This window comes from Aspergillus lucknowensis (assembly GCF_044049455.1).
Source record: "Aspergillus lucknowensis strain CBS 449.75 chromosome Unknown BJX67scaffold_93, whole genome shotgun sequence".
Taxonomy (NCBI): Eukaryota; Fungi; Ascomycota; class Eurotiomycetes; order Eurotiales; family Aspergillaceae; genus Aspergillus; species Aspergillus lucknowensis.
This window is the reverse complement of record NW_027263637.1, coordinates 14,532-35,711: the sequence shown is the minus strand read 5'-3', so window position 1 is coordinate 35,711 and position 21,180 is coordinate 14,532. Positions and strand designations below refer to the sequence as shown.

Below are 21,180 nucleotides of genomic sequence, written 5' to 3'. Positions count from 1 at the left end.
GAGAACAACAGCAGGTGGCTGGAATCCTCAACCCAAGAAAGGTCATTCCCACCACCAGAGAAGAGGTCACCAAGGTGCGAAACTACGACGCCTGGGAGGCAATGAGCGGGATTTAGCTCGGCGACAGCGTATCACCGGACAATTAGTTAATTGTACAAGTCTTCCGACTTCTTGGACATGCCACGCTCTTCTCCTCCCCAGGCTGCTCGATGATGCAATCACATCTCACCAAAGGAGCGGGATTGTCTCTGGAGCTCTGGGACTCAGTCGGCTTAGTAAGGCTCACATGACGGATCGGGTTTGCGGCTGGTTGCCTACGTCATAACAAGTTCGAAGTCTCAGCCCAGAGTGTGGACAGCCCACCACGGCGCACTTCCTGCACATCGGAGAACATTTTCGCAAACAGAACGGAGTAGCGAACCCATTGACTTTTATTTGATCTTGACCCAGGGCGACTCAATCTTGTCCTATTCATTTTGATCCTGGTTGAGCGAGTCTCGTATTATGCCAAGAATGATGGATTGGACCTGGAACCTTCCAAGGTTCCAGAGCCGCAAATATCGTATACCTTCCATGAAACTACTATTTGCCAATACTGCACACTATCACAACTTGAACCGGGAATTCTTTCTTTGCTGATTCGAGCGCATATGCGACTTGTTCCCCGTCTCACTGCTGCTGTTCCATTGACCTTCCGTCTACTCCTTCCCAACAAATCCCGCCTCGCTGGTGGCGCTTACGTAGCTCACCACCCGGCCATTCGTTCGTCTCCGCCGTTAATGGCGAATGGGACTCCGAAAGGGACGCCATTCTCAGGGACATTTTCGTCCTGGAATAGCTTGGAGAGTGCCAATAAACAACCGGTCATCAGTAACGATGCACAAGATATTCTTCAGCGGTCCCAAGGAGAAGACCATACCGTTTCTCATCGGCGCAGGCTGAGCCTCCGCCACTATCCGGCGGACTGCCCCCTTCTTAAGGTACGATGGTTCTATGCGGTAGATTCACCCAAGTGGAAACCCTCTCTGCCAGACCAAAAGAGGGAAAACTCGAAACCTTTGGCCCCTCCAAAGAAGTTTGTTCCCTTCACGTTAAAGGACTCTCAATCTATCGAGCATGCATTCCAAGACGTGTGCGATATCGAGATGGAACGGGAGCAGGGACGTTATAGGCCAAAGGACGAAACGCGGGATGGTGCGGTGAAAGTGCCCGTCAACGAAGATTACCTTTTTGATGTGAATATAAATCGAAGGGAGCTGGGGCCGGCTTACTGGATAGGTCCCGTATACGAAGTTCGCCGCGGGACGTGGTTTTTTCAAGAAGGATCCTCAATCAAACCTTGTGAAGAGAACCTTGCCACTCAGCTTGAGGAGGGGTATTTGAAAGTGAAACCGTGGCGACCCGAAAACACCAGCGAGTCCTCGGCTCAGCATTTGTCGGCGTCGAGTGGCCACGAAGAGAGTAAGTTCAGGTACCCCGAAATGTGCTCTGTCAGCTAGCAGCTAATGGTGCAGAGGGGTTCAGTAATGTTTCCCCGGCGTCCGCAATTGAAGCACGAAAATATCGCTTGTTCGGCTCTTATATGAACAGCATTGTTACTTATCAGGATTCGACCACAGCATTGCTCACCGGCGATGACTTCATGTCAAGAGTCAGTACAACCGTATATCAAACTCTCGGAGGCGTCGCAGGCACCAGGCTCGTCCGTGGTTTTACCGAAACGAAGAGACAAAATGAAACACAAGAGAAAAAAAGTTCGGAACACAAATCAGCTAGCAACTCGTTGCCCACTCCCCGCAAAAAGGCCACAAGTGTGGACACCGAGGCATCATCGGAACTCTCAGGGTACAATCTCTCACAAGCGCAGCTACCGGATAACGCAAATGTACCCGAAGTAAAACCAGAGTCAACGTTGGAACGGCGCCTTTCCTCTCTCGCTGGCGCCCAGGATACGACCGATCTTGAAGAGCACGCTCGGCAGCAAGAAGAAAGGGAGATGGAAGATTCAAGGGAAGCCGATGATGAGGACAGGGAAAGAGAAATTGACCACCTGGTCCTTGTTACGCACGGCATAGGTCAACGCCTAGGGCTACGCTTGGAAAGTGTCAATTTTATTCACGATGTCAATGTCCTGCGCAAGACAATGAAGAGTGTTTACAAAGTGTCACCCGACCTTCAGGCCCTCAATTCCGCGTTTCCGGACCAGCAGAAAAACTGCCGCGTCCAAGTACTGCCTGTGTAAGTGTTTGACCAACATTCGTCCTGCGTCAACGGCCCCGCCATTCACGCTGATGTGCACTAGGTGTTGGAGACATCTGCTAGAATTTCCATATCAAAAGCTTGGTCAAACTCGTAAGGAGCTCGATCTTGCAGATGCAGACACTCTTGAGGATGACCTTTACCCTACTCTATCCGACATAACGCTTGAGAGCGTACCTGCTGTCAGAAACCTTATCTCTGACCTCGCAGTGGATGTTCTTCTTTACCAAAGTAAGTACTGTGAACATATTTGCTCTATAGTAAAACAGGAATGCAATCGAATCGTCGAACTTTACAAAAAAAGAAACCCTACGTTTAAAGGCTCTGTGAGTCTCTGTGGACACTCTCTAGGGAGCGCAATCCTGTTCGATATTCTCTGCTCTGAGGACGCGGATCCGAGCAGACCAACTCACCCAAAAGATAAACCCGCTGCCGATGTACCTTCGCTTGATTTTGAATGCGAGGAGTTTTTCTGTCTGGGGTCTCCGGTAGCGCTTTTCCAAATGCTTAAGGGCAACACAATCGCTGGGCGACCGTCTCTGGGGAATGAGAATGGTGGGGGATCACCGGTTTTGGCAGGGAGCGACGAGACTGCCAACAAAGGTTTCAAATCTAAACGTCAGTCTGCAACTTTCGGCACAGGGATCTCGATGAACGAGAAGCAATTTTCCGCGTCAACGCCACGTTGTCGGGAACTATACAATATATTCCACCCCTCAGACCCGGTTAGCTATCGCATGGAACCGCTAATATCTCCTGCGATGTCGTCTCTTAAGCCACAACCTCTACCATCCGTCAAGCGGAGCATCTGGACTGCGTCTGGGCAGAGCCTCTCGATGATTGGAAGTCGCGTTGGCCAAAGCGTCGGGTCGTTGTGGACCAACTTTACATCCGGTGTCGCGAGCAGCTTGCTCAACCGCAGCCTTGGTATCAGCTCGGACCAAAGCTCTTCGCAACAAAGCCCTGGTCTTCATTCCCAGCAACAACCAACCCGTTCGACCGCGAGCGCAGACGCTCTGGGTAATCGCAGTCCTACTTTGATAGACCCAGAAATAGAGACGCTCTACGAGGGCTTCCAGAAAGCCAAGTTAAGACGAAGGAAAGGGGACGCCGATTCAAAGGGCGATCCAGACGTACCAGTACAGGAAGCAGACCGCAGTTTGAGGAAATTACGAATGGAAGATGAGAAATTGAGGTTATTGAATTCCAATGGACGAGTCGATTATAGCATCCAGGAGTAAGGTTACCCCCGCGTCTCGAATCCCGTTCCCGCACTTCTCTATGTCTTCGACTACATACGCTAATTCGGCGCAACAGGGGCGCGTTCGATATATCCTTGATTGCAAGCCTTGCTAGCCATCTTAGTTACTGGTCAGACGAGGACGTTAACCATTTCATGCTTTCGCAAATGCTTTGCAAAAAACGTCTACGTCCAGGGGACCTTTGACAAAATTCCCACAGCCGACTTGGATCGATTGCAACCGTATATTGGCGCAACACGATGGTCTATATGCGCTATATGGCAAGGATCTGAGCTTCATCGGACCAAGATATACAATTCTGCATGCCTGCGATAATCTCTAGCCTAGCCCCCTCAAAACTCATCATTCTCCATCGTTCCCGTAAAACACTAGTGTCTTGAGGTCTGTTGGTCGCGTTCTAAGCTCGTGGTCTAAGTATTGCAGCGGACCTATAATTGAAGTTTTCTTCTCTCTCTACCGCTCTCGCCTGTTACGCGAAGCCTCAGCTGTGCAATGCAGCCTACGTATTCACAAGGAAGAGCGAGCCTGTGTGACATCACCGGTGAATCAGGATGGCATGACTAGGGAAGAATTTCAGCCCAAATATAATTATTTGAAGTATCGTGGCTCCTTCATAGACATCGACGTACAGTGGTAGATATGTTTAGCTCCATCTCCCTTCCATGGTACGCACGCTCACTGGGTTGATGGCTAAAATATTTGCGAGAGAGCGGGGGAGATTGTAATCAAGGCAATATAAAAGGGTCAATGAGCAGCCTTACGAGCCCGTGTTTGAATTTTAAGCGTATTACGGCTGTAAGGCACAGTCTCCTTCATGATTATATAGGCAACATCTCCAAGCTTGTCGCTTTGCCAACTCTAGAGAGCCACAGCCCTCAACGCCTGTAAAAGGACAGAAAATACAAATCCCCGAGCGACAAGCTCGATCTGAAGGCTGTCAAAAACCTTACCAAGAGCTTCTCGGCTGGCAACCGCCCCCATAACACTCGTTATAGTCTGCGGGAGTCCTTTCTGGACCAGGACTCGACGAGCAGCTTCTCTCTGGCGCTCTTTTTCAGGTTCGGAAATAGGAGCGGGCCAGGAACTCAGCTCCTCCGCGGTTGGTAGCGAATTCTCGCGGAGTTTAGCCAAGTATATCCCGACGGCCTCGTCTGAGCTATGGCTATCAATCATGGATTCCTGCAGTAAATTGCGGATCGTCTCTAGACTCGGGTTCCCGGGGCGAAGGATGTAAGTCTTTGCCGCATTTAACAGGGTCCGACGTATGTTCCAGGCGGAGGATAAGGAATACAGTTCATTGATAACCGCAAAGATGAGTTCCACTGCCAGGCGGGTTTCATCCTCCGTGATCGGGTTGTTTTGGTGTTTGCGTCCAGCTGGTGCTTCTGTCGACCTTCTGTCTTCCGTCAGCGAAACAATGTTACTGTCCTTCTCCCCGGAAAGGTTGATCGAGTTGACAACCATACTGCCCCTAGCTATCGAGGTGGGGGTGGTAGAGGCTCGGCCGGTGGCTTCGCCGGTAGGGTTTTCTTCAGATCCTGGGGTTCGCAGAGGTGTATCCGATGACCCGGTAAGGGATGTGGCCTCGGTGGACCCGGGAAGGTTAGGAGTATCGTCCGACGCTCGCGTCTGGGATGGCAAGGCACCGTCTGTCGCGTCGCAGCTTGGCCTTAGATCCTCGTCATCCTCCGGGCTATCTGCCCTTAGAAGCAATTCATTTCTTAATAGATCACCACCGGCTCTACTTTCGTTGTCTGTGCCCGGGGTACTTGGTGCCTTTTTGCTTGTTCCACCGAATACGCCAGTAACACCTTCGAAGACGGCCTTGCCTCCTCCAGAGACACCTCTCGGTGCGCTTGCTAATACGTCCAAGACACCCTTGCCGACGTTTCCAAAGGCAGTCTGGCCTGAGAAGACAAAGCCGGGCTTCGAGGATGGGTTTGCAAGCTCAGCTCCAAAGGCCCCGTCCTTTTCGAGAAATCGTCTCATGGTCACGCTCTCTGCAAGTGGCTCTAAATGAAGAGCGTCTTGAAGATATCGCTCCAAGGCACGTGCCAGAGCTTGCCTTGTCTGTCCTCTCCAAGGCGGCACAATTGGATGTGAATCCCCAAATCGGAGTTCATTTAATCTCGAAATTGTTCCTAACGTCTCATGTATGGACTCGAAATCCATGTATTTCCTGAACACCATCCAACCACTTGAACGCCCGGACTGGGGTTCAATCTGGAGTAAGTAGCTTGATGACGGTTTCACTCGAAGGGTGGTCTTGTCCCCAGAATCCACGCTATCATCTACTGTTATAGAAGCACGGTAGAGGGTGAAAGCGGATGGCGTATTCAGGCTCTCTGGCGGTAAAGTAGTCGGAGGGGTTTCGGGAGAGTGTAAAGGTAGCGAAGGGAGCGAACCGCCCCCTTCGGGTGGTCCGGCCTCATGTGCATCTCCAGCAGAGCCAGCTTTGGCACTTGGCTTCATTCCGATCATACCTTCTGTGTCTGCATTGGTAATGGCACTGTCACTTGTGGCAAGCTTTCCTTCGTGGACGTCGTTCTGCATAGTCTCTTCGGCGCCTCTCTCCGGAGTCTGGGCCGCAATCATGTCGCTCAGGCGCTTGGCTTCGAGCATGGCCTCCTCTGTAGCCTGGTCAATTTTACTTACCGTACGGGTAGGAACCTTCGGGACCGGGCCGGGGTCTGCAATAATATCCGGCCCAGAAACCGAAGCTGGCTTCGTACTGGTAGCTGTTACGCCGTGGGTTCGAGCTCCCTCCACCCCCGCGTCGATCGCGTTCATGATTTCAGACTCGCCCTCACTGAACAAGTATGTAATCCAACCATTTATGAACTCAGGCTTAGACATACTAACGATCGTCGACTCGAAGACAACCCCAGCTAGAATCTCGCGAAGAAGGTTCCGAAGAGGGGCACAACTGTAAGCATCATGGTCGAGGAACCTAGACAAGATATCGTCTGATATCATTATGAGTTTCTTGTGCTGCTGTTGATTTGCTAAAAGGTTCGAGAGACTGCTCTCGGGATCTGACTCTAGGTAACGCAAGATGGCATCCTCTGTTGTAACGGTAGGGCCGGCGGCCTCAAATGCCGTAGATAGTTCGTTCAAAAATACAATAGCCGTTGAAGTTGAATTAGTGAGAAACTCCAGGAAGGCGTCGGCCGTTCGTTTACGACGTAGGTGAGATGAAATGGAAGTGATAAAGCCAACTAATATCCTCCGACAAGAGATGGGAAATGACGATTCAGACGGAAGAATCGGTTCATACCAGTAGCTTTCCCCTTGCTGGTAAGCTCGTGATATTGCATAGGTCGTTAGCACTTACTTCACGTAATCTCTCACCACCGCATCGACCAACGACTGTAGAGCGCTGGCCGTCGCCGGCCCAAAGATAGACGGATCGAGTTCCGGACCCGAATTATCCTCGATCACATGTCCCTCATGGTTAATATGATTTGCACCCTGTTCCGGCCCTTTGTTGTTCTGCCAGTCGAGCAATCGGCTAGATATATGCAGGGAGAGCTGCCTCCTGCTGAAACCTTGTTGCGATTCGGGTGGAAGATTACCTGCGCCCTCCCACGACGCATGAAGTGTGACTCCAATAGCTACACCAATAATTATCAGCCCGAGCCTTCCAAAAATAAAATATGTTGCTCCCATAAGGCAGGCAAGGACAAGGAGCAGCGTTTCGTTGCTGGATGCTGAAAGGAATTGTAACGCCAGGTCAGTCAGCTCCTTTAAAGTCGGGGTGATCGGATTTTCAGCCTTTGCTTGACTATCCTCGTCATGTTTCATTGGGCGGTGATTGGAAGCAGGTTGCTCGGAGCGTTGGGCTGGGTCGGATCGAGATCGAAGCAATGCATCGTTCGAAACGTCCATAGTCGCTGGTATGGATGAAGTTGGTGCATGGACGCTGTAAGCCCGCCAGGGTCCCCTTTTCGCGCTTAATAGAGGTGACGGTTCGGGGTTCGGAATGAATGGGGCTGTTGGGTCCTTCAGTCTTTGATTTGGAGGAGAGCATGGTCAATGAAAGATGTCTTGGCTCGGCTGAAGCATCAGAACAGCGGTTCCTTACATAATAGGCGGACTGACAGTTCTCTTCCAAGGTTCCCCGAATGGGGCGAATCAAGGAGACCCCTATGAATGGTGGATACACTTGATCAAGTTGTCTTTGTGGCTACACACGGGCGGAAAGGTCTTTTTAAGGATTGATCTGAGTAATTATACATGCGGCGCCTGTTACTTTGTAATATCAACAGGTCTGAGTGTGAATAGGTATAACACTGGGGTGTGGAATACTATCAATGGCTAAAGTGAGGTAGAAGTATGTCTCCACCAATTAATGCGAACCTTGCTGGTAGAAGATAATAGCAAGGTATTTAAAGCAAAATTAATGGGGTTTTCTCCGCTATCCGAGTGAATCCAGGCATTCAAAGTACATGTTTTTCATGCTGGATGCAAAGAAGATGGCGGTATGTTCTGATTCATTCAAGGGCACCTGCTGGAAGGAGGCTGGTTGCTTACCCAGGTAGTAGGTTGCTGCATCAACGCGTTTTGATATATTTCGTATGAGATCCTTGGGCCAGCAGCGTGATGTCGCCAGAGATTGTGCATTTTGAGTTAGCTATCGTGGTAAACGCGAGAGTCTTCCCAAATTTATTAGCATAGCCCTTAATCTCCAACCAGTCGCCGGGCGTCGCCGAGAAAAGGTAGTTGACATTGATATTGGGGCTCACGCTGGTGGATTCAAGCCCACAAGACGCGATTGCCAACCCGCCAGCCCAATCGGTGGCACAGGCGGAGAACACGCCATGGAGAGCCAGCCCCTTTTCAGTTTAGGTGTTTGGAGCCAACCTTAAGCCCTCTTCGGCATGGTGAATATCCACATCACCGAGTAAAAATTCGTAGATAGGGCTATTCCCCCGAATACAATCCCAGACATTGAGGACCTGTTGTAATGGTAAGCTCACCTCGATTGGTGGTGTGGAGGTATCTTGGTCCATGGATGGGAAAGTCCAAAAAAAGAGTCGAAAGGACGAAAGCGGCCCAATATGGTGGAAAGAGGAAGAAGACGGAAGGGGACACAGCAGACTGGAGTTTGAAAAACTACTAATTTCCAAGGCGGAACGACAGGCGGCGGTCTTCCTGGAGCGCTGCAACCACCATCTGGGACACCTAAAGCTCACCAATCACGTGACCTTCTTTGTATCCAACTCCATCTCCAGTTATCAATAACTAAAATTTGAATTCTCACCTTTCATTGACAAGAATCTTCTTTTCGAAATCGAATAACAGGCGGAGCCTTACGCGCGCTCTTTCTATTCCAACAACAAGCTTACCCCTCCCTGCGTTCGCTCATACCATGGCTTCTCGCTCAAGAAAACGTACTTCGGACACTACTGATGACTTCGTCGTTGATGACAAACCACCCCGGACGAAGAAGTCTAAAGTTAATATTGCACAACGTTCGGGGGATATCAGCTCTCATAATTCTCATGTGGTTCCGACTAGGAGAGAAGACATGAATGGCGACAGCTACTGGGAAATCTCAAAAATGCGCCGCGTCACTGTCTCCTCTTTTCGTGGAAAAACCATGGTCAATATCAGGGAGTACTATGAGAAGGATGGAGAGGAGCTTCCTGGAAAGAAAGTATGCTCCCCTTTTGCGTCGAGGCGTAATACCTCTTACACATAAGCTAATGGCCTTGCGTCGCAGGGCATTTCATTGCCAATTGATCAATATTCAACCCTCATGACTCTATTACCTGACATTGAGACTGTCCTTCAGGAGAAGGGGGTATCAATTCCTCGCCCAGATTATGTTGGCGTCGGTACGAGTTCCAGGGTCGATGAAGAGGACGACTCTACAGATGAACTTTCGAGGACTGGCCCTTCGCGCAAGAACATTGAGGCCACAAGTGATGAGGATGAGTGTGGAGAATAGGACCTGTGAGGTGGAGATTGGTTTTGTTTTGCGCTCTTTTTTTTTTTTTTCAGACTGGCACGACCCCCGAAGCGGACAGACAGCCAGTGGCTCGGATTCTCGGATGGACCCTCCAGGCTCCCACGTCTCTTCTATTCACAGGCGGATTCTTCTCCCTTCCACTGGAACAACAGTCGAGCACATAATCAATCATTTCCTCATTGGACTGGAGCAAACCTGGAATCCTCCAATTAACTTTAGTATGAGATTGAAGAGGAATACTGTGACGTGGTGCTTTGCCTACGATGGTCCCAACAGCGCCCCCATAGATGACAATCGGACCAGGCTCGCGCCTGCGTGGCTATATCAAGATGTTGGAGTGGAGGTCATATTGACTGACCAAAATCCGGCGGTTCGGCTTCGGGGAACCAGAGGGCCGGAGACTCTGGATTCCTTGCACGGAGACGGCCCTGCTGTTGAGAGCAGGACAAACATCAAGTAAATGCTCGTCATCATGCCCTATAACGCAAGCGATTATTCTTCTCATAGTACTGGACATTGATTGATCTGGATCTGGATTGGAAATCCAATATTTTACCCCACATAACTCTCATCAGTTAAAATAGTTACAGTGGCACGACAAAAGTTTGCAAAAATCTCCACATTAAGCGCTAGTACAGAAATAGTTTCCGCCTTCCTAATTAATCTAGTACGAAGCTATCTTGACCTTAGTAGCTTGTATACCAGCCATCCGCCTGAATAATTGCCTGTACGCGATGAGGCATGGTGGCACATAGATTCTGTAGAATCCGGTTATCAATTGCATGCCAGGCCTCTATAGCAGCTTGAATAAGTTGCTGTAAGGTGTCTTCAGTATCTAGCGCCCTTTCTAGCTCTGGATGAAGCTCATATATCTTAGCCTTTATAATAGCCCATAGATTCTCGATAGGATTGAGATCTGGAGAATATGGAGGCCATTCCATAACTTCCACGCCCATATCTGCGAGAAGTTCGCGTATAATATAAGCTCTATGTACGGAGGCTCCGTCATGCATGAAGATATCCCCAGGGCCTAGGATTTCTGGGAGAAATGCTTCATATACCCCCTGTATAACCCAGGCAGTAACCCCCCCTCGTGCAGCCTCAGGATCATCCTCAAGAGGAAGAAGACCAGTCCGTCGATTAAAGCCAAAGGCAGCCTAGAACATCTGCTTCACACCCTTGCCATAGCGTACAGCATGGACATCTCGTTCAATAATTTGTTGTCTTGGGGATTGGAAGGTGTATATCCTTCGCGCGCCAGCTCCTTGCTTAACAGAGCACTCATCAGACCAGATAACCTGGTAAAAGTCCTCTGCGGTATATTCTGCATAAGTTTGTGCCTATCTTAGCCTCTTTTCTGCATTTGCAGGCGTAATTTCTGGCCGCTCACATTGCTTCCATTTCCGCATGTGTAGTGTACGGAATAGTCGCTGAACTGTACGGACTGAAGGGCTGCTTTGGACTGCCTTGGAGAGCTCGTGCATCTTGATATGCTGATCTTGCTCTACTAGATCTAGTAGATGTTGTTGTTCCTCAGGAGAGATCTTTTTAGGCCGTCCAGAGCGAGGGGAGGACTTTTGATCTTTCCGCGTACGCTCGCGCTTTATCGTGGAATAGATTGTTGCATATGGAATATCAGGATATTGCTGATGGATCATCTTAAATGACCATCTAATTGCCTTAAGCTTACAGAGCCTGGCCCGGATATCTGGTGTCAATTCCTTGCGTTTTGGCATTATTATATAGAGATTTAATTGCTTCACCACCCCAAATTACTCTCAACGCGTTGTTTTGGCTGGCAGAATAGCTTCGACTAAGACTAATTAGGAAGCGGCATTACTTTTGTACTAGCGCTTACTGTGGGGATTTTTGCAAACTTTTGTCATGCCACTGTATCTTCATTCCTCCGCGCTAGTGGCTTGATTTCTGTTCGAGAAGGACTCGGCTATTGCTCTCCTTATATACTCCCGGAATATACAGCTCGGATTCACGGGATCTTATTCTCAAGAGGCGTCATCAGTAACATCAGATACCCGAGAATCATCAGGAATCCATTTCCGTGGTTACAACTAGAATTCTCGATTCCGAGCCAGGGGAGGCGAGACGAGGACGACGACGTCGCTTCCAATGGGTTGAGAACAACTCGTTGGTCAGGTGACAGCGGCTGCTCATCGACGGACCCTCGCCTTATCAGAGTTTGGAGACCTGACTTGACCTTCAAACAACGTTCGACCTGATCGATATGACGAGTGACGATCAATTTTTCTTCGATTACGTGAGTGGATTTGTCCCCTACTATAGCCAGCCACGGCTGAGTTCTGATGAGTTATGGTATTCTCTTCTAGCTCGCTTCTATTCCCCATGACGTCAGGAGGTATTCGCTGCAGGTTGCGGATGCGATTGACCGCCATGTTGACCACGTAGCGGACGCTGTTCGGGATACGCTCTCCCATCAGTTATGGTTACCGTCAAGTGTTCGGCCATCGTCAAAGACCCGCCCCTGTACCCCTCATTCGCAGTCGCTGTGTGATCGTGTGCGCGGTTGGGCTGCTCGAAACCGAGCATTGAGTGCGGCCATTCTGGCTTTTGTGGGGACGACCTGTGTCCTATATTTTGGAAGCAAGAAGTTGAGAGCTAAGCGACGGAAAGCAAGGCGGGCCGCAAACGGTGGGCGGAAGGAGATAATAGGTAGGCTGGCTCTTCTATTGTATCTCAGTGCCAACATACGTTGATCTCGAGGCTCACATCGGATTAGTGATTGCTGGGTCACCGCATGAGCCGATGACTCGGTCGATAGCAGCGGATCTAGACCGGAGAGGATATATCGTCTATATTACCGTGTCATCCGCAGAAGAAGAGCAATTGGTCCGGTCCGAGAATCGGCCTGATATAAGGCCTCTATGGCTCGACTTGGCCACAGTAAGTCGCATCTTTATCCGCATTCGTAAGTCAATGCTAATCTCTCTAGTTGCCTTCGTCGCCGTCTGAGGTGCAAACATCGTTGAATGAAATCCACACCATGATCACCCAGCCACACTCCCCGATGCCTGGGGTGTCGCCGCATATCTGTCAGTTGAGTGGGCTCATACTAGTCCCTTCGCCAAACTTTGTAGCCGGGCCCGTGGCCACTATTCCTCCGTCTACTTGGGTTGACACTATAAATACACGCCTTCTATCGCCCATTTTAACGACTCAGGTCTTTCTACCTCTTCTAACAGTTCGCAACACAAGTGGTACTATTATTCTGATCTACCCTTCCATATCATCTTCGCTTTCAGCACCCTTTTCTGGACCCGAGGTAGCCACGGTGCGTGCCTTATCAGGTTTTGCAACATCCCTTCGAAGGGAACTGAGACTTCTGCATCACAACAATGTTGACCTGGTGGAATTGAAACTTGGAAATATTGATCTCGGGCCGCAGTATCGAGCTCCAAACAGTCACATTGCAGGAACTGAAGTTCTTACCTGGAGCGTTCAACAACGAGCCCTGTATGGGCCCCAATATCTTAACAGCATTGAGCAACGGCCTGTCGCGTCTGCCGGACCTAGCATGGTGCGGGGATCGCCTGCCAGAGCCCTTCATAACGCTGTGCTCGACGCATTGGAACCGACATCGAGAAACATTTTTGGAAAACGAGCGGCAAAGACGCCTGTGAGGTACGCTGGTAGAGGCGCACGGTCTTATCACTTCATTGGCCGCTGGACGCCCCCTGGCCTCGTAGGATGGATGTTAGGACTTCGAAGCGGATATGCAGGATACCCCTCCTCTTCGGAGAGTTCGAGCGGCAGTGGAAGCGAAACTGGCTGGGAAAAAGTTGATCGGTAAGGTTTTTGGGGTCTGATAACTATTGCCACCCTATTCGATAAGTTACGAAAACGTCTTAATCGAAGCATTCTCTGCTCTGTGAAAATCATCTTAGTTTGTCTTGGGTGATCCACCGAATATGATTCAAAAGATCGATTCCTTCCATCCATGATGATCTGATGTCCCAACAAAGTCGACGTGTAAGTAACTCATGAACAAGTTATCAACCAATCGAGGTGACGCTGGGCTTTGGGTTGTGAGCGGCGAGACTTTTGAGAGTTGATCCACGCATTTCGACCAGCGTGAAAGATGTCAGCTGGAGAGTCTCGAATTTCTTTGGGCACGAGCTGAAACATTGTTCCACAAACATTGGTGGATGGGGCTGTCTTCTGGCGTCCGACTCTTTGGACAGTTTGGGCAATCGGGAGATTATCGCAATAACAGGGGTTCTCCGCCACCAAACAAAAAAGAGAACCATTGAAGGAAGAACTGTCCTCGCCTTCGACTCCCCTGGCTTGTCCCTGGCCAGATAATCTTCACAGGTACGCAAGACTGGCTCAGTGACCATGCGTCAATGTGTCATTTGTCTCAAAGTCTGAGCTTGGTCCTGGAGGCGAATCGAGGATGAAAACGAGCGTTTCGTTCCGTCTCCACTTGTCTGGGAGTTTGGGAACGAACCAAACTCAAATTGTCCATGGTTTGACAGTTTCACCTCTTGCTTCCCCTGGCGATCTGACTGGCAGGCTGCCAGTGAATTGCGCGACAGTTTTGTCTATCACTTGGTCTGGGTCTCCGAAGGTCTTTCGGGTTGAAGCACGAGACTCGATTTGACCCAAGCGACACAGTCTTCACCACGAAATTGAAGAAATTGTTCAAGGGATGGAGAGAAGAGCAATTGGCCCTGCCAAGAATGGGCTCCAGAAAACGTCATGAATCTCCAGTGTGATTACTTCATTTATTTACTTTTCGTTCTAACTATCCAGCCAGCCCCTGACTCAGACCTCCAGTCGTTCAAGTTGTTCTGTGACTTCTCCTCGGTTAGTTTACATGAATTCGCGTAATTGTTATACCGGAACTGTACCGACTCGGTTTCTGTATAAATTCCAGAATGTGTGCCTGATCTGGAGGTAATCCGGGGGTTCTTGGTGCTTGTGGACGGGGTGAATACACTCCTCCACAGTTGGACGTGCAGCGACGTCCGACCCGTCCGCCCCTCGTCAGGTCGACGATCGTCACATCGTCACAACCTGACGAAATTCCGTCTGTCCTTTCTTGCTGTCTTCTTTTCCCGTTGCTCGAACTTGACGCTTCTGCTCGGATCGCGTTCTGAATGAACTTCTTCTGCAACCGTCCCTCGCGCCGCGCGATGTTAACCCACGCTCGATCTCCTCTCTGATGGTCCGTTCCCATTGTTCCAGCTTCGATCACAACAGACCGACCTCTGCTCTGTTTCGTCTTGCCGCTCCTTTCTCCGCCTCATCTGAACTCGACTGTCCGGCCCTGGCCCGTTGTCCACCGTTGTTGACCAACTCGACTCTTTACTTCCGCTTCTCATTCTGGGGCTGCCACTCCTTTCAAGTAATTCCGCCCCCGGATTCGAACGCCCCTATCTCGCTGCCGAGCGAGGTTTCCTCTCGGCTCGTCATAACTCGTCTTCCAGACTCGACGAAACAATTGCCGCTGCGATCGTCATCTCTTGTTCTCAATGCGCGCCGGCTGAGTTTACCACAGGACACTACAAGGCTGAATGAACTTAGCGGTCACTGCGCCTCTCTTATTCTCGCCCCAAACGCCTGAAAGAATCGTCCGCTTCTTGTGTGCATCGGAGTATCACAATGGCCTACCGGCCGCAGTACAGTTCCCGCTCGCCTTCTCATGACATGGCTCGAAGTGGCGCTGCATCGCCGCGCATCGAACATTTTGATGGCGAAGTGCCTCCCGCACTATCCCCGCTCGATGCTTTTGCGGCTCAGGGCCGGCTTCTGGCGCGCCAGTTGGAAGAGTCAGCACGGAGAGATCGACGAATGAGTCGCCTGCCCCCCGCGAGTGTTGCACGATCCTTGTCTCAGCCTCGACCCGGCTATTTTCGATCTGCGTCGTCTGGCGATTCTTCGCAGAGCGCAGGAGGAGGATTGACGAGACATCCGACCCAGAAATCTCGTCCGGAGCCGGAGGAACCTCGGTTTCGCCCCCAGTCTGAACACCCTCGTTTGAGCAGCGTATCCCATCTCGCCAGTAAACACGGCTACCCAGACGACGAAGATGCGACGCCAAAAAGCGAATCTCCCCTCGTCGACAACGAAGGCTTCAGGTTTGACGCAGTGCGCGCGGAATCTCCGGAGGAAGACAATAGTCTCTGTGCTTCGTCGGACGATCCACGCCGGTTCTATGCTCCCTCTCCTATCGGATATGCGGTCCCTGGATCGTCTCATAAATCGCCAACGGACTCAGCTTCTCGCCTGAATATTCCTCGCAGCCTTGCACCCCCTGCCTCACCTCTGTCCCGGCCGTCGAGTAGTTCTCGTGTCCATCAAACGGAGAGCTCGGACGATGATTACAGCAGCTCTAATGGTGGTTCAACTTTCTCGAACCCACGCAAACTATCTTCGAGTAGCGCGATGTCTCTACCGTATTCCCCGATGGCCACGATGAGCCGTTCACACCCTCGGTCGCCATCTATAAGTTCAGAGGCCTCTAACAGCAGCCATCTTCCTCGCCCGTCATTCAATTTTTCACGTCCTTTAAGTCGGTCAAGCACAAGCCTTTCTGCACCCATTGGGCTTGGGGTATCGGAGCAGCCGACTGCTAACTTGCAGGGCACGATGAACCGCAATAATAAACCGAATCCCATTATGGTACCAGGACCTTCGGACCTGTCTACCGCGCCGCAGGACGAGCCATCGTCGGCGGTTTCCTCCTATATATACACAAAGTACTCACTTCCTCGCGGGCGTGGAGTAGCTAGGGATTCGATTATATTCTCTGGCCTGCAGACGCCGCATTTCGAATGGCAGGAGCCGCTGTTTGAGAGCCCCGAGCAGCGCCCGAAAACGGCCGAGCCGCAGCGGTCTGCCAGAACGCCGTCTCCGCCTCCGTCTACTGAAGAGTCTCCCGCGCCGCAGAAACCACGCTCAGTCTATGAGTCCCCAGCATCGGAGGGTAAACTATTGACACCAGTTGTCTCTAGATCATCCAACCACACAGCGACGCCACTTCCCGAGAAACCGGAACGAGAGAGTGCGCCACGGGAACCGAGTCTAGAAACGTGCCGAACCGACGACATCTCGGAAACGACATCCTCCGCGGACTCGGCGTCCACGCTGCGCCCCCAGACAGCGAAGGTGGCCGTGCCTTCTGCGATTATATCTGCAGAAGACCATGTCGCGAAGGGCATTGAGCTTCATGAGAAGGGATCGCTGAATGAGTCGACGTATCATCTACGAATTGCCGCGAAACAGGACCATCCGGTTGGAATGTTACTCTACGCCTTGGCTTGTCGGCATGGCTGGGGTATGCGGCCGAACCAACAGGAAGGCGTGCGGTGGCTGCGTAAAGCGATGGACTCCGTTGGCTTGGAACTAAATAGTGACGCTGACCCATCCGTGTCAGCGAAGTCGCGGGAACTTCAAAAGGCCTACAGGGCTCAGTTCGCTCTCAGCGTCTATGAGCTTGGTGTGAGCCATCTTAACGGATGGGGTATTGAACAGGATAAAGCTCTTGCGTTGCGCTGTTTTGAGACCGCAGGCCGATGGGGGGATGCTGATGCGCTTGCTGAAGCGGGTTACTGTTACGCCGAAGGTGTTGGATGCAAGAAAGATTTGAAGAAGGCAGCAAAATTCTATCGCGAGGCGGAATCCAAGGGGATGAGCATGGTTGGAAACAGCTGGTAGGTCCAACTTGGAGTAATTCGTCCGTAACTTGATACTGATTTGGTCTCTGTGCAGGATTTACAAAGACAAGTATATGTCAGATGATGATCCCAACACTCGGTCTCGTGGCCGGCAAACCGATGCCCCCGAGAGGAAGCTACGCAGCAAATCCCGAACTCGCAGTCTTTTCCAGCGCAAAAAACCCAACGCCCACGAAGCATAGATGGTTCTTCCGTGTGTCATTTTAAGCCTTGCGTTATTACGCAGAGACAATAGCATTGGCGGCGTCAAGCGGAAACCCTTGATGTGATTTTGCATCATGTCATCTTCCCTTCCCTTTCCTTCAGTTTCCTGCGCATATTGGCTTTTCTTTCTTTGGCCCTCTACTTCCTCTACGTTTTGACTTTGATTCTCGTGAGCCTTCATTGAGCATACTTGAGATGAAGTTTCTTTTATCGCCATGGTGATCATTCTTGCCCCTTATATTTATTTCCCCTTCTACCTCCCTATTACTGATCCCAAGTTTTTTTTCCCTTGAGCAGATATCCCTGCCTTGAACTGTGCATAAAAAGCATGTGTCTCTCTTATTTCCATCCTTGCGGGCATCAAACTCTCTTCTTGGATACCCTTCACTTATCTAATCACTGCGTGATGTCTGTTTTCTTCTCTCCGCCAATTATCTCTGTCATTTCATTTCTTTTCTATATCTTTTTCTCCCCATGTGGCGGAAATCCTTCGTTGTCTTCCCTTAGCTACCGAGATGATCCTGACGAATCAAACATTGCTGGAACAGCGCCTTGTACCACAGTGGTGGCCAATTTGCAAATAGACGGTGTTCTCGGAGCAACTGACTGTTGTGGCTTTGTAGTGAATGCTGCAGAGACGTGATTTTGCCCAGGTGGTGCGGATCGTGATCTGTGAAGGGGCGCAAGGTCGTATGACAGACAATTGAGTTTCTTGGCACAACAACCCTCCAACCTCGAAGTCATCGCATTCTCCCGTTTCGATGGCGATTCTTTGGCTGAGTCAGAATCTGGGGCGATTCGGGTGCTTCCGTCCTCCAGGAGAGTCACGGGGTTTGCCTGCTGCAAGAAATTTTCTCCCCCGCTTCAGTGCCGTCACCGTCGGCTCGGCAGCGAAGCGAAGGCACCCTCCTCGAGTGTTCCTGCTTGTCGATCTCGACCAAGTTTGTGGGCAGCGCCGTCGAGCGAGCACGGGTGCCAGAATTCGCCCCTCGCTCGAGAGTCGAAACCGAGGATTCTGGTCGCAGAGGTTCCCCCCCTTGAGGGCGAGTGGACGAAGCGGACGGAGGATTGGCCAAATGCAGTCAGAGTTCACACACCAGGTCACACTACTGGCATGATGGGATTGTGTTGCACCATTGGCGACCTCGACCAGTGGCCTGGAGTGGCCGGGGTGGAAGCCCACCCTGGCTTAGCCCCCCCGAGTGACCAATGTTTGATGGTCCAGCCAGTGGCTCCCATTCGCTTGTGGCCCAAGTCCCGCATCGGCTCCTTGGCGGCCAGGACTCCACTTTCTGTCTCGCCCAATAATGGGCCGGCCTCCTGGGCCAAGCATGGATCATCATGGGGAAATTTGGGGAACAAGATGAACAGCCCTGAAGCCAGGTTCCATTCTTCGGCCTGACCCTGCAGATTTGCAGGAGCTGTCTCCCTTTGTTGCGCTGCTTGAGTGCCGGCGCTGGGCCAGTCGGCTGCACGATGGCGAGCGAGTGAGGGGTGCTTTTTCCCTCCGTTTGACTTTTTTCCGGGTTTCTTTGACCTCCAATTCCTGTGGGCACCTCGGCCCATCTGAAGGGCTGTTTCATGGTGATGCGTCACGCAGAGACGCATGTCAAGTCGATCTTCATACGAACAGTCTCAGACACTGTAATTGTTTCACCGGGACTCGAGAATCACCGAGGCTTTATATCCCGATTCTGGTTCCAAGGACCGAAGTGAGTGTGGCACAAGGCACGGGCAATTGTCGCCTCCCCCTTTCCTGGAATCAGACTTGGCGGCGACATCATATCGGGACCCCCGTGGGTTTCTCTCGGCATTATTCTGCTCTTCAGTGTTCAAGCCCCTTTGCTCCACAGAACACTCCGCGGTGCTTGGTGGTTCTGTGGCTACATGTGATCGACTCAAGCCTCTCTTGGAAGGGTAGATAAAAATGCTTCGGGATCCATCCAACGACTTTTAGCTCATTTTTCTCGACCCGTGTGCTTGCCGGCTTCGTTTTTCTCTCTCCTCTCCTCGCATCTCGAGCCTCTGCGATTGGGACTTCGCCGAGGACCTCAAGGGTCGTGTTCTCTTCGCTTCTCGCCACTCTTTCTCTTCGGTTTCCTTCCTTTCTCTACTTCTTCCTTTTCTTGAGTTCTCTAGTTGTGAACTAGGTATATGCCCATCACCCGCGGTCTCTGTTCCTCTGTAACCCGTACCCGTTGGTTACTAACTGTCCTGATAAGTCGCAAGTGACAGGTCTTCTACTTGTATTTCCCCTGAGGCCTCCTCTCACAACCGGGTCACACATACTGACCTGGTTGGGCGTGTTCTAGAATTTATACCACCGCGGTTCAAGATGTCGGATAAAGCGGCCGTTGAGGAGGTCGCTATGACGGGTGCGAAGCCCACTTTTGGGGCCAAGCTGAAGGCACATTTTAAGAAGTGGTGGTGGGCTCATCTGATCGTCTTCTGCGCGGTCGTCCTCATTATTGCGCTCCCGCTGTAAGTCTGCTCTTCGCTTGGTAAAAGCAAGGAGCAGCTGGGTTAACCGTTTGCCTCGGACAGTGTCTATGTCGGCTATCCGAACATTGCCCAGGGCGACATCAATGACTCTACCTTGACGGTTGAGTCTATGGTCATCACCGACCCCACTCCCGATGGCTTCCAGCTCAATCAAAAACAGGTCATCGGATCTGGCAGCATTTTCCACCCGAAGATCTACAGCTTTGATGCCGACGTTAGCCTTCAGGGGTCGCCTGCCTTCGCTACTGTTACTGTCCCAGAGGTCCAGGCCAGAGACGATGCTGCTGTACATGTGGAGCAGTGGGTTGACTTGACCGATGCCGACCAATTCGCGGCCTTCTCGACCGCAGTGATGATGAATGAGGAGTTCAATCTGGGTGTATATGGCGAGCCGGACCTGAAGCTGGGAGCGCTCCCGAAGATTGATGTGACGTACAATAAGACGGTCACCATGAAGGGTGAGCTGAAGTTTTTACCAAAAGTCCTCACAGGACACGCCCCCTGACCGTGGATGCAGGCCTCAACAAGCTCAAGGGCTTCAAGATTAAGTCTCTTAGATTCGATAGTGACCGAGAAGACGGGAATAATGCCCATGGCACTGTCTTCATCCCCAATCCCTCTGTGTTGCAATTGAGCATGGTACGAATCAGACGCCCATAATCTGTGCTGCTTGTCCGCTAATGCGTGTCATATAGGGCAACATAACCCTGGACATCTCCTCCAACGGAACGGCGCTTGGCCAGTCATTCCTGAACGATCTTGTGCTCAACCCTGGTGACAACAACGTCCCCATGCTCTCTAACCTGAGCAACAGCAAGTTGTTTGACATTATCGGCGATCTGCCAGCCGGTGCCCCCACCATCCCGTTGACTATCGTCGGCAAATCTAGCGTGTACGATGGCAAGGAAATTCCGTATTTCACCGCCGCGCTGAAGGCCAACGAGCTCGTTGTCGACCTCAATATCCTCGAGGTTATTTAGTGATCGAGTGATGACTCGTTTGTCTGGGCAGTTTTTTTCTGACTGGCGGCCTTTTTTTTTTTTCCTCGACGTTTTCTGTTTCTTTGTCCGTTGTAATGCTTCGACATGACCGGATGGATCTATTTGAGATACCAATACCACTATGAGATTGCGATTCCAAGGGTTTCCTCGTTCCTGTTGTTATAACCTTTTCTCCGACCATTCCTGTGACCACTCGTGATTACTACAAATGAATATAAGTGTGGTTTATCTCTGATGCAAAGCGATTCCGATTTGCATTGTTA

General features: G+C 51.0%; 7 protein-coding genes across 7 annotated transcripts; 5 read left to right on the top strand and 2 right to left on the bottom strand.

Annotated features, from left to right (window-relative positions):
* Positions 1–779: 779 nt before the first annotated feature.
* Positions 780–4,043, top strand: BJX67DRAFT_392200 (DDHD family phospholipase; the record flags this gene model as incomplete). Its single annotated transcript, XM_071034910.1, has 4 exons — positions 780–1,461; positions 1,503–2,238; positions 2,303–3,496; positions 3,577–4,043. The coding sequence occupies 4 exons, from the start codon at positions 780–782 to the stop codon at positions 3,704–3,706; spliced, it is 2,742 nt and encodes a 913-aa protein (XP_070880505.1). The 3' UTR covers positions 3,707–4,043.
* BJX67DRAFT_337685 (PX domain protein) lies at positions 3,940–7,668 on the bottom strand. Its single transcript, XM_071027598.1, has 3 exons — positions 7,606–7,668; positions 6,856–7,530; positions 3,940–6,804 (listed from the first exon to the last, which is right to left on the bottom strand). Exons 2-3 carry the CDS (start codon positions 7,407–7,409, stop codon positions 4,380–4,382), a joined length of 2,979 nt encoding a protein of 992 aa, XP_070880504.1. The 5' UTR covers positions 7,410–7,530; positions 7,606–7,668; the 3' UTR covers positions 3,940–4,379.
* A 406-nt stretch (positions 7,669–8,074) lies between these two features.
* On the bottom strand, positions 8,075–8,533 carry BJX67DRAFT_375939 (PaaI family thioesterase; the record flags this gene model as incomplete). Its single annotated transcript, XM_071031775.1, has 2 exons — positions 8,075–8,356; positions 8,417–8,533. 2 exons carry the CDS (start codon positions 8,531–8,533, stop codon positions 8,075–8,077), a joined length of 399 nt encoding a protein of 132 aa, XP_070880503.1.
* Positions 8,534–8,663: 130 nt separating this feature from the next.
* Positions 8,664–9,474, top strand: BJX67DRAFT_392194 (transcriptional coactivator p15/PC4 family protein; the record flags this gene model as incomplete). The annotated part of the gene is made up of 2 exons (XM_071034909.1): positions 8,664–9,180; positions 9,247–9,474. Exons 1-2 carry the CDS (start codon positions 8,893–8,895, stop codon positions 9,472–9,474), a joined length of 516 nt encoding a protein of 171 aa, XP_070880502.1. The 5' UTR covers positions 8,664–8,892.
* A 1,941-nt stretch (positions 9,475–11,415) lies between these two features.
* BJX67DRAFT_335754 (DUF1776 domain-containing protein) lies at positions 11,416–13,422 on the top strand. Its single transcript, XM_071027587.1, has 4 exons — positions 11,416–11,770; positions 11,841–12,183; positions 12,251–12,414; positions 12,464–13,422. The coding sequence occupies exons 1-4, from the start codon at positions 11,738–11,740 to the stop codon at positions 13,319–13,321; spliced, it is 1,398 nt and encodes a 465-aa protein (XP_070880501.1). The 5' UTR covers positions 11,416–11,737; the 3' UTR covers positions 13,322–13,422.
* Positions 13,423–14,923: 1,501 nt separating this feature from the next.
* BJX67DRAFT_335757 (uncharacterized protein) lies at positions 14,924–17,657 on the top strand. The gene is made up of 2 exons (XM_071027588.1): positions 14,924–17,186; positions 17,245–17,657. The coding sequence occupies exons 1-2, from the start codon at positions 15,136–15,138 to the stop codon at positions 17,390–17,392; spliced, it is 2,199 nt and encodes a 732-aa protein (XP_070880500.1). The 5' UTR covers positions 14,924–15,135; the 3' UTR covers positions 17,393–17,657.
* Positions 17,658–19,327: 1,670 nt separating this feature from the next.
* BJX67DRAFT_336048 (DUF3712 domain-containing protein) lies at positions 19,328–21,008 on the top strand. The gene is made up of 6 exons (XM_071027592.1): positions 19,328–19,584; positions 19,637–19,660; positions 19,727–19,895; positions 19,959–20,374; positions 20,434–20,555; positions 20,612–21,008. Exons 3-6 carry the CDS (start codon positions 19,750–19,752, stop codon positions 20,894–20,896), a joined length of 969 nt encoding a protein of 322 aa, XP_070880499.1. The 5' UTR covers positions 19,328–19,584; positions 19,637–19,660; positions 19,727–19,749; the 3' UTR covers positions 20,897–21,008.
* Positions 21,009–21,180: the final 172 nt, after the last annotated feature.